The 12,017-nt window shown below is 34.8% G+C and overlaps 1 protein-coding gene across 4 annotated transcripts in view; it reads left to right on the top strand.

The window, feature by feature from the left end:
* ADGRB3 (adhesion G protein-coupled receptor B3) overlaps positions 1-12,017 on the top strand; it is a 708,772-nt gene that overhangs the window by 408,063 nt on the left and 288,692 nt on the right. For all 4 annotated transcript variants that reach the window (XM_032409546.1, XM_032409548.1, XM_032409550.1 and 1 more), the window contains one exon: positions 3,735-3,837. In XM_032409546.1, coding sequence (XP_032265437.1) covers positions 3,735-3,837 — 103 coding nt within the window. The remainder of the gene's footprint in view (positions 1-3,734; positions 3,838-12,017) is intronic.

Genomic DNA, 12,017 nt, shown 5'->3' with positions numbered 1-12,017 from the left:
TTATTATGGTTTTTGACTTAAAGTCTATTTTGTCCATTACAAATATGACCATCTCTGCTTTCTTCTGGTTACCATTTGCATGGCCATCGTTTTCCATCTTTCACTTTCAGCCTGTGGTATGTCCTTATAGCTAAAGTGAGTCTCTTGTAAACAACTACATTCCATTTTATAGTCACTTCTTTTTACTCTCTTTAAGATATGGTTTATGTACTCTAAGTGCCTTAAGCCTTTGTAATAATTGTGAAGAATAACTTGGGTCTCCTTTGAATGAATAACTCTACACATTTGAAATGTTTTAGTCAAACCTACTAGCACAAATTTCAAGAACAGAAAAAAACTTTATTATTGCAGTCATGAAATCCATTTGGCTATAAGACCTGCTTTCCTAGCAGTGAATATAAATGTGTGCCCAGCCAGGAAGGACTAGTAGATCACAAAGCCTGACATGGCACATAAGGAGCTAGCTACTCACTTATGCAAATTAGAATAAATTGATGGAATAAATTAAAGATACTTTCACATGCTATACACTTTTTTAAAAGAGACCCACTGCATAATGTAAATTTGCTTATTTTTCCTTCATTAAGCACTTTAATACCATGATAATGGCATTACATTTTAATCCAACTTGGTCAAAAGTTTGATATTTTTGTTTATTATGTGTTTATTTAATATGATATTTAAACATGTGTTAGCACTAAAATGTGCAAAGCATAATGCAAATGAGGATATATAAATGCTAGACACAAATCTTGCCCTCGTTGAACTTATAATCATGTGGAAGGAGACATACATATCATTAATGGATGTTGTGGTAGAGATAGTTACATATTAGCAGGACAGGGTGGGGGAGGGTACTAATGTGAATGTGATGAGAACATCCATCTGCATAATTATATTGGCATGCATCCTTTCCCAGTTGAATTCTAAATAAGTTCACACACACACACACACACACACACACACACACACACACAGCAAAAGTCATAAGGTGGGCTCTGTCCTCTAGGGGTCATCTCCACCAGGCCAGTTGAGGAACTGATAAACCAGACACAGAGTAACATTCCCTACAGAGGGCTGCTCATCTTAGCTACTTTGCTTTCTATACCCCAGTTTCCCAGGGTCTAAATTCCCACATGCCCAAACACACAAAGAGAGCTTCATAAATATCTTGACAAAATTATAAATTCCTGTTTGGAATACTCACATCTGTATTTTCCAGTAAATGATCCACTTACACAACTTTAAAATAATACAAAATATCTGTATACCATTAAATTTAACTAACATTTATTAATTAAAATTAGCAGTTGAGTTAAATTAACATTGGCTTTATTTATAGCAGAGAAATGGGATTATAAATAGAACCAGAATAAAGAGGCAAAATGAATTAAAGTGACATGTAAATATTTTTGTTTCAAGGTAAACAAACCAGAACTCAAACATATTCAGGCTAATTTGGAAAAAGAACTTGCATCTGTGTGCTCAGGACTATTCTCTGGGCGAAACCTCCATAATTCTTTTTGGTGGTGACAGACAAACATTCTCCCCAATCCCAAATTATATACACCTTGTCATGCTCTGAGAATCCTGTCACATCTGCTAATATAATTAATTGCCCAACATCACCTCACAGCTTTGTTAATTCCATCTATTCTCACCTGATGCCCTGAACACCTTTACTCAGAGAAACAGGGAACAATAAATTTGCAAAGGGAACTTGGCATTTAAAGTTTACCTTCATATCATTCTCAATGCAACTGACCTTCAGTTAGTATTAAATGAAATAAAGGACAGTTAATCAGCCCTCTCTGTTTGCAGCTACCTTCCCCTAAGAAATATAAAGTCAAATTTATACTTTGTTGTTCTTTACTTTTTACTGTTAGGCTAGATACCATGAAGTTTCCTGAGTGTTTAAGAATTTGTTATTTGACATTACTGAATACATGAGAGATGGGCTAAAAAATGTTATCCAATTCAAAATAAGTTTATAGTTCCTCTATTACTAAATATGGTAAATTCCTCATGGTGGCAGAGTCAGCATTTTTTTCTGGTGAAATATCATGGCAAAGACCATCCCATTAGAGAAAAGATTTTCACAAAGAATGTGGGATTCAACATTGTTCTACAGTATTAGAATTATACGATTTTGATGGTATGGCCATTTTTGGAAACAGTGTGGCATTTACTTATAAAATTAAACATGCTTTCACCACATGATCAAGTCCACTCCTAGGTATTTACCCAAAACATATGAAAACACGTGTCTATGTAGAAAGTATGTATGCCAATTATTCATAATAGCCAAATATGAATAGTACTATTCATAAAAGCTAAAAACCAGAAGTAACCCACAGGTTGTTTACTTAATTGATGAGTAGGTCACAAACTGTGTTATAGCCATATCATGGAATAGTGCTCACCTATAAAGAGAACAAAATGGATGAATCTCAGAAACATTATGCTGAGTGAATTAAGTCAAACATGAAGGTCTTTGTATTGTATGATTCTATTTAAATGAAATTCTAGAAAAGGCATGATTATAGTGGCAACATGTTCATTAGTTGCCTGGAACCTTGGGAGCAGGAGGGGATCAGATGCAAAGAGCTCAAGGAAAGTGTTCAGGGTGAGGAATCGGTTGTCTATCTTGATTTGGTGCTGCTTGCATGGTAGTATACAATTACTAATAGCATTAAACTGCCCACTTAAAATTGGTGAATTTTATTACCTACAAATAATGCTTTGAGCAACAAAAAAGAGGGAAAAATGAAATGACTTCATCTTTGATACCTGTTACAAATTCCCCAGAATAGTACATGTTCTATGGAAGAACGTGCTCTGTGGTTTGTTTCAAATCAAAAAGGGATGGAAGAAATATATATAGCTGAAAGTATAATAAAACTTTAAATCTCTAAATAAGAGGTGTTGTGTGGCATTTTATACATGTTGGATAAATCCTGTATGTACAAGAAAGAGTTGGCTCGGTTTTATATGTTTATGTTTATGGATAATTTTTGTAGCTTGTAAATACATTTAAAACTTCTTTGTGGGTGAACTGTAATTGGTAAGATATTTCAAAAGGCAAATGTATTCCTTCCATGGAGCATATTGAGATAAAGAAGTGGCCTGAAAGTCTCTATTGCTTAAATGAATGATGGTCAATGATTAGCAACAGTATTTATTTACATTTAAACACTGCTTACTTTCATGCTAAACCACATCCCAATCATTCATCTTAATGAATTTTGAGATAGTCTAAAAAAACCCGCCAAGATAGCACTTTACAAGAAGAATATTTGGTCTCCTGGAGAACAAAACCATTAAGTCCACCTTGAGATAAATGGATTATATTCATTTAAAGATTACCTGAAGGTTTGAACTCACAATCCATCTCTCTTGTAGGTGAATCAGATTTAAGTAATCAAAAGCTTGTCAGTGCGGCTGCTTTTTCATTTTCCCTGCATCTAAAATGGTACAGTCAGCAGTAGCTTCCCCCTCCCAGAGTTTTCTAGTTCCAGATAGGGTTTGTTCATAAGAAGAAGTGAACTGTAGCTTTCCATGAGTAGTACTTTAGTGTCATGCTTAAAATCTGTTTGCCCAATGTTTCTGTGTTTTCCTTAAGATACGTTAGGATATATTTATTTAACATGCATCCCAACATGTACTGAGCAGTAGGAATTCATACTTGTCATCGATCCTTTCTCCTTTTAATAATCATAATTACTCTGTTTCAGAAATTACACTGTCGTTAATTCCAAAATCATCGTGGTCACAATAAGGCCTGAACCCAAAACAACTGATTCGTTCCTGGAGATAGAACTAGCTCATCTGGCTAATGTAAGTATCGCCATGTGGCATTGAGTTGCTTATAGAATTTACCTTTAAAAAAAGGTTAACACTCATTTGATTAGATCAGAACACATTTTTCTAGACTTTTTAGAGTTATAAATGAAGTGATTTGTCATGCAGGTATATATTATATGGAAACAAAATGCCGGGAGATACCAAGTGACGTGCATGCCTTTTTGATAACTCTACTTCTGGTGACTGTATAGTTTGAAATACTGTTTTTATCAAGTTTTATAAAAATGCAGAATTTTGTTTTTTTAAAAAAATACCAGATTATCCTATGCTTTTGTCCGTAATAAAACTCCCTTCAGTTTATCCAAGATAATAATTACTAAATTGTTTATGTACATACACATCTTTACTAGGCTCTGAGCCAAGCAGTGGAGGAGACCAAGATGAATAAGAACCTGTCTCACCATGTGGTGGGGAAGATTGCCACGTAAATACGTAGGTTTAAGATGCATACAGCAATAGAAGTTATAAACATAATACAAAGGGGAATAATTAACTTCAGAGTACCCCAGAGTAGAAGAATGGGTGGGATGGCATATGAAAGTGCTAGGTCAAAGATCAGAGAAGGCTCCTTAAAACTACCTGGATACTCCAGTAATCTAAACCTCTCATTCCAGAATGACAAAAACGCTTTCTTGAATCCATCCAACTGCAACTGAAATTCTTTAAATCTTGTTCAATCCTTCTGTAGAAATTTAAAATTTCTTATATTTTACACATTCACTTTAAATGCTTCAATCATTGGTGAGTAGGAACAAGGAAAGTGATTCCTATTAAGGCTCTCCTGATTATACTTTGATACTCCCTGTATTAAACTGAGCCACTCTCGTGTGTTGCATTACACAGTTTTTTTTTTAATTCCTTGAAAAGTTTCTGTGAAGCTGACCTTTACATACAAATAACAAAAGCACAGAGTGTCATTTTCCCAAATTGATAAATTTAATGAATGACATAACAGAATTTATACTCACATCCTTTAGTTTACAAAACCTATGTATTCTCTCCTATTTTATAATTTCTGATTTCCAAAAAGAAAATCAATCTTGGTTTTATAAAAAATGACAATAATCTTCCCTGTAAACCACTTTTTACTAAAATGCCTCAGGCTTCTTAGATTGTTTAATGAAGATCTCAAATCTCTTAATAATGACTTTTAAAACATCACAACCAGTACTTAAACTATTAGGTCTTTTTCAGCTTTTGCCAAAATGTGACCATACCGGTTCTATTTAATTTCAAGAATGTGTTTTATTTCTATAAAATCTACCTCTTTTATACTAAGAATAATCTCATCTCTACCTAATCTCATCACTGCACTGAACACTGGGAATTCCTTTAACATTAGTTTTGAGTAAGGAACTTATTTTTTTGTAGGTTCAAAATTAGTTTAAAAAATATTTATTTACTTATGTGTTTGTTTTTATTGTTTATTATGGTAATGTCTACCAGTTATAAGCATTGGTAAAAAAATAGGAAGAGATACTAATTCTTCAAATTGCTTCCTAAAAAAAAAGCAATGCAATGTCAGAATGGATATCATGTTTCTTATGGAGAAAACACTTATGTAAGTGAACATCAACAAAAGTTTCCTAAATAAAGTCACTATTGAGAATTTAAAGAACATATTAATTAAATGACTTTTTTTTCATAAGTTGAAGAAAGAGTAACCTCAAAAATAGTGTTGACGAAACAGTCCCACTAATGTTAATTCAGTAAAACTATTTGAAATGAACAGATTTAAGCTTTGAGTCAGACTTTTCTTCTGGGGGGATATTCTGTCAGCTGATTTACAGAGGAGATAACCCGTGTACAGAAAATTACTTTTTACCTATGAAAACCAGAGTGTATCAACAATACGTTTTATTAAGCACCAGCTAGACACTTGGAGTGACAAGGAAAGTCAGAATATAAGAATGGTGAGGTAATTACCACAAGTCACTTAGAACTAATTCTGTCTTTCAATATTTTGAGTGAATGAGTTGACCAGATCTTCAAAACAATATAATCTCCGCTCTAGAAGACCTCCATTTAAAAGAATATAGACAAATCTGTTGAAAGGGGGTCTGAGGGAGAAGGAGGGGAAGAAGAAAAGCTTACGCTGGAAAAGAAAATGCTGCCAAGTGTTCTCAGTCCCTTCTACTATCCCTTTGCTTGCAGTGCCCAGCTGCCCTCAGAGGCCAGCCTAACAACTACACGATGGAGCCTCTCTGGGTGACAGGATCCCTCATTTCTCCCCTTTATTTTATAAATATCTTTCACACTTCATCCATACAATACATACAGTCCTTCTTGCTCTCCTGTTTTGAATTTCTAATGCTGTTGTATTTATACTTATTACCCAAATTAGAGTTTGTAAAATACTTTACTACTCATTGAGGGAAGGGATATGTAACTGATTTGTTGAGTATCCTAGTATGTATTACCAGTCTTATAATGCGTTATATATTAATTTTAGCGTATTTCCATTGAAGAGATCATTTAATTAGCCTATAGTGAAATATAATGGTCCCTGCTAAAATGTGAAAAAAAGATACATCTTAAATATGGAAATAGAAATTGATTAGAACAAGCTGAAATTTTATTATAACTGTATATATATATATAAAATCACTGTTTTTGCCTTCAAAGTTGAACTATTTTAGATATGATATATTTCTAATATCAAGTCTACTTTCACCTATTTTCTTATATCAAAAGTATGTGCCACACTTTTCTGAGCTCAGAAAACAATAATGACTTCAAATTATATCTGTTTCATATGCCATGTAGAAAAAAATGAAGAATGAGAATTAATAGTTATCGCGAGTCTAGGGAAAAGCCTGTTAACATTTCCTCATGTGTTCTTTTAAAAAGCTTTTTAACAAATAGCATTTAAAGTATATTAAATATAATAGGGCCCTTGGGAACTGGTAGAAATAGGTAGTAGAATATGGAATCTTGAAATTCCAAATTGTATTTAGCAAAGCCAATTGCAGTTTTACCCAGCTCATAATCATTAATGACTAAGACGCTATTCTTAGTTAGGTTTTGGGGGGCTTATGGCTTTATTGTGATGACCTACAGAGTCGGGGTCTGTAGTCCTTAGTGCTTAGGCATAGCAATTGCTTGCTTTTAAAAAAATATCAAATTTGCTTTCCCAGAAAAAGAATTTTACTTTTCATGTTACTTAAGTTTTCTTCGGTGTGAGATTTATGGTTATCAATAATGTTAGATTATCTAATGTATAAGGAAAGTTACTAATTTTATTGAAAATAATTATTGAGTCCTAAGTAAGTATGGTAGAATGACCGTATATGCATGCGTGCACACGCACACACACACACACACACAGCATTAGGATGCCTTGGATCTGACAGATCTGAGCCTGCTGTGACTTTCCAAGGTGGATAACATCTCCATCTTTAAAGATGAGTTAGAAGAATAAGAAAATAAATGCATTTTAGTTAGCTCATGCTCTATCAACTTTGTTAGCCTGAAAATGCATTCTTTTTCCAAATTTAAGGATAATTTTATGTAGTTCCATTTCTAGTGGAAAGACAGACTGAACTATGCTGGCCTGCAGTAGCTGCAGTCTTGCCTTTCTTTTTATTTCTTCCTCTGAATAATGACTGTAGTGCTCTAGGTAACATGATCCTGCTGACTTTCAGCATTGAAAAAAAATCCATGAAGTGTATTTGTAGTTCTCAAACTGGTCGTATTCACAAAAAAATCCCATGGGAATTTGGGCTTGTAGGTTTTGTTTTCTTTGCCATATTTGCTTGCATACTAACAGGATCAAGCTAACAAACGAAGGAGTTTGTGTTAGTGTATAAACTAAAATTAATCATGAGCCAGGGCCTTTGTAAATCATAGCTGAAAACACAATGGAAGACTATAATGACTATGCTTGTTACCATTAGATAAGCAGGAGAAACAATGAAGAGATTTCAACACTCATCGGTGGGTATTTTATGAATATCAACGACTGATAACAACCTGAGGAATTAAAAATCACTTGGCAAAGCTTAAGGAAGTTCAGTCTATGCATCTATAATTTCCACGAAGGGCTGTTTGTATCCCTTTACTTTTTGAATTACTTTTCTACCCTAGCTTTTGTCCATTTGAAAGACATTTCTGATTTCTTTTTCCCCCTGCTTAAAGCTCTTGGTAACTTTTATGGAAGAGTCTTGAAATGTTAACTAGACAAGCAGATTGATGGCTTTGCCATCAGCAGAAATTGAGATAGAAGCTGTTCCCTAGCTACAGTTGGCTTTGTTTTTTGGGTTTTTTGTTGTTGTTGTTGATGTTGTTGTTGTTGTTTGGTTATATCCTAAATTCCTCAGTTTGAGTAAGCAACCTTCCCACTTACATTCCAAAACCAGTTTATTTTGATTCATAATACATAATTAACATTTTTCAAAAAGATTTTAGAATCAGTATGCTATTTTTGGAGCAGCCATCAGCAAACTTTTTCTTAGGAGTCATATAGCAAACATTTTTAGACATGTGAACCATAATGGCCTCTGTCCCATCTACTCAATTCTGCTGTTGGAGAATGAAAGCAGCCAGACAATATATAAACCAAAGGGTGTGGCTCTGCAATGAAATTTTATTTACAAAACTAGGTGGCCAGATTTGGATTCTAGGGTATGGAGTTAGTCAACCCCTATATGGTACACAGACTCATGCTCCCATCCCCCCAAAATGCCCATGTCCTAATCTCCAGAACCTGTTGTGTTCCATGTCAAAAGGGACTTTGCAGATGTGGATTAAGGGTAAGGACATTGAGATGGGGAAATTATCTTGGATTATCTGGGTAGGTCCAATTTAATCACCCGAGCCATTAAAAGTGGGTAACTTTTCCCTGTGGCTGTGGTCAGAAATACAACAATAAAGATTCAACTACCATTGCTAACTTTGACGATGAAAGAAGAGGGCCTCGAGCAAGGGGTATAGGCAGCCTCTAAATGCTGAAAACAACCCATGGTTGCCAACCAGGAAGGAAATGTGGACCTTAGTCCTACAACTACAAGGAACTGAATTTTGCTGAAACCTGAATGAGCCTGAATATGGATTTATCCTTAGATCCTCCAGAAAGTAGTGTAATCCTGCCAATACTTTGATTTCAGCCTTGCGAAAATCTTGAGCAAGAGATCCAGCTGAGCTCACCAGCCTTCTGACCTACAGAAACTGTGAGATAATAAATTTATGTTGTTCTGTGCTGCTGTTTATGGTAATCTGTTACAGCAGCAGTAGAAAACTAATAACCCTGCATTGGAACATTGCAAAATTAATTTTACATTCTGAACATAATATATATGTAAACATTAATAGTGCCATTTTGAATCAGACATAATACAATAATACAATACTGATGATATATTATTCAATAAGAATTAATTAGCAACTAGAGATTAAATTTTGTCCTGCTGATTATCATACCAGCACTTTAGGAGCCTGATTAAAGGAATCACCAGACAATGAGAATGGCTGTCGTGAAGGGGTTGTGAGATGTTAGGGGAAATCAGAGGATGCCACAGGACAGCACCACTGAGGCACCTCAGGAAGGGTCCTGTGGAACCGGTGCTGGACGTCAGGGCAACTCTGGCATTTGTAGATATGTTGTGCTTTTGAAGCAATTTAGCAAAACTTCTCTGCTGGCAGCTGATAGGCTGGAACAGTGCAAAACACCACTGTTGCCCTTGCCTTTGCTACAATCCCATAAAAGTATTATTAATATACATTATAATATCCTCTTGGCTGTAAAAGGAAAAGACTTAAGCTGTTATGTGTTATCTATATGAAGTCTAGTTATTTAACTATTTTTTTAAAGTTATTTGCCACTCCAACTCATAGGAAATACTTGGAGAGTTTCTGCCCCTAGAAAACCCATGTGTTTTTGGAAGGTGCACCAGACTCCTGTGCAGACATTGTTGGAAATGATGTAATCGTATAATCCTACATGGGTAATACATTCTAAGACACCTACGTGGAGGCAATGATTTTCTTTGAAGAACATGCATACAAATAATCCCTGATAGTGGTTCGACTTCTTACTATTTCCCATATGTCAAATAGGCAGTATTCACTGGGAAATAATGTACATTCAGGTTAGTGATATATCTCAGAAATTAGAGAAGAAAGCTCTTATCACATCCACAAAAATAGTGTCATCTGGTTAATGTGGGCTAGTGAGTAACCACATAGCAGAAGCTGAATTAAATATATGCTGTTTCTTTATGTTCCAATTAAGTAGCTGCCAATTCCTCAAGAAGCTATGCAACATGGATGCGACTCATCCTGTTAAGATAATATTCTGCATTTCTCACTTCAGTGGTCTTTATGTCAGTCTGCTTAGTGAAAGCCAGTTCCTTCTCTTCCATATTGACTGGTTCTCAATGTGATACTTTCTACAGAATCCTCATAAATCTATCCAAAAATCCCTTTATATCCATTCTCCTGTTAAGTAAGAACACAGTATTGCAGTTACAATGGTGCTCTTTAGACTTCAAGTATATGTCAGCTCCCCTTTCAAAAAAAAGAAAAAAGAAAAAAGAGAGAGTGTTAGAACCATATTTAGTTGTTTATAAGTATCATTTAAAAATACGAAAATATGGAACGGTACTTACCATAACCTTAAAAAAGGATTTGGAGAACATTCAACAGATAATTTTCTTTTGTTGAGTTTCATACACCTTTTTCAACTGTATCATACCCTTGGGTGGTATATTACACTTTCAGGGACTATGAAGCCGTTTTTATGTTAAAAGAAGTACTCTCACTGATCAGCTTTAATGACCTTTCATAGATTTGACTATGGAAAAATTTACATCCACAAGATCTTACCTCCCCTAGCATGCATTCCTTAGATTTTTAAAATGTGTTTCTCAAGTAGTATTAGAATTATATGCAAGATATAAAATAATCTTTTGTGGGTCAGGTCAATCATTTTGGAAATGTTCTCAAGGGATTCCCAAAATCTGTTTGTGCAGTTATATAATAACTACAATTAAGCTTTAGTGGGGAAAGAAAGGGAACATAAGCTTAGCAAAACCCACGTATTTTTAATGCAATGCCTTTAAGTCTAAAATTTTGAAAATTAAAGAGAGACAGTGAAGTGTCCATTGAACAATCTTCCTCCCATCTACATGCAAGAAGTCAACGTGCGATGCACTAGAAGATGTGACAGAGGGAGTCATCCTGGAACATCTGAGTCAGAAAATTGGAAATGTTGATAGAGTTCTGATGAAGTCATTGCCCTTCTTCATGCCCTTAGATGCTTCGTCTGTTTGCTTGCTTTGCCTCTATAGACAAGAGGATATATTGTTTTAAGAGGAATATGAAAGGTAAAAGAAAGTTAAGACGTTTCCAGACTTGGAAGTTGCTATGGCATATGAGCACTAAGCATTTGAAAATTTGAAGAACAGGGTAAAGAAACCATATAATTTCTGTTGTGTGTGTCTTGAGAAGTGTTTCTTCAGATTTGATGTGGATAGAAACTGTGTTGGGTGGAGGCAGTAATAATTAAAATGCACATTCCTAGGAATAGCCCCAATCTCAAAATTTGTGGAGCCAAGGACTTTAAATTTTTAATAAGCATCCCAGTTGATTCTAGAGTAGGTCCAGAGAAAATCATTGGAAAACACTAAGATAGCAAGAGTGTAATAAGCATAGCATGTGGATGGAATTTACTCAGAACTGAATAACACCAAAGAAAAAATAGAGAAACTTGGTCTTCATTCATTTTTACTGTGACTTTACTCTTATCTTTTCTGTGATCAACTTCCTTCAGATCTCTGCTCAAATATCATCTTATTGGTGAAGGCTTCCCAGCATATAAAATTGCAACTCACTCACTTCCCAGTCTTTCCTGTCATTGTGATTTACACATAGCACAGATTACCATCATAGCACAGATTGCCATCCAGCATATTATATATTTATGTGTTTATGTTATTTGTCTCTCTCCCTGCCTCCTTCACTATAGTTAAGTCTATGAAGCAAGAATTTTATTTTGTTCACTGCTGTATCCTCAGTGCTTCAAAGGGTACCTGGAATATAATAGGTGTTTACTAAGTGATTTTTGTATGAATGACTAAATGAAATTTACCATAGTGAGAGTAATTTACCATAGGGAGATGTATTTAGGATATTCTATAGGGGGAAAAAAAACGACT

This window comes from Phoca vitulina, unplaced genomic scaffold (assembly GCF_004348235.1).
Source record: "Phoca vitulina isolate PV1807 unplaced genomic scaffold, GSC_HSeal_1.0 scaffold11, whole genome shotgun sequence".
NCBI classification, from domain to species: Eukaryota; Metazoa; Chordata; class Mammalia; order Carnivora; family Phocidae; genus Phoca; species Phoca vitulina.
Note: the sequence above shows the minus strand (reverse complement) of the source record. Positions and strands in the feature narration are given on the sequence as shown.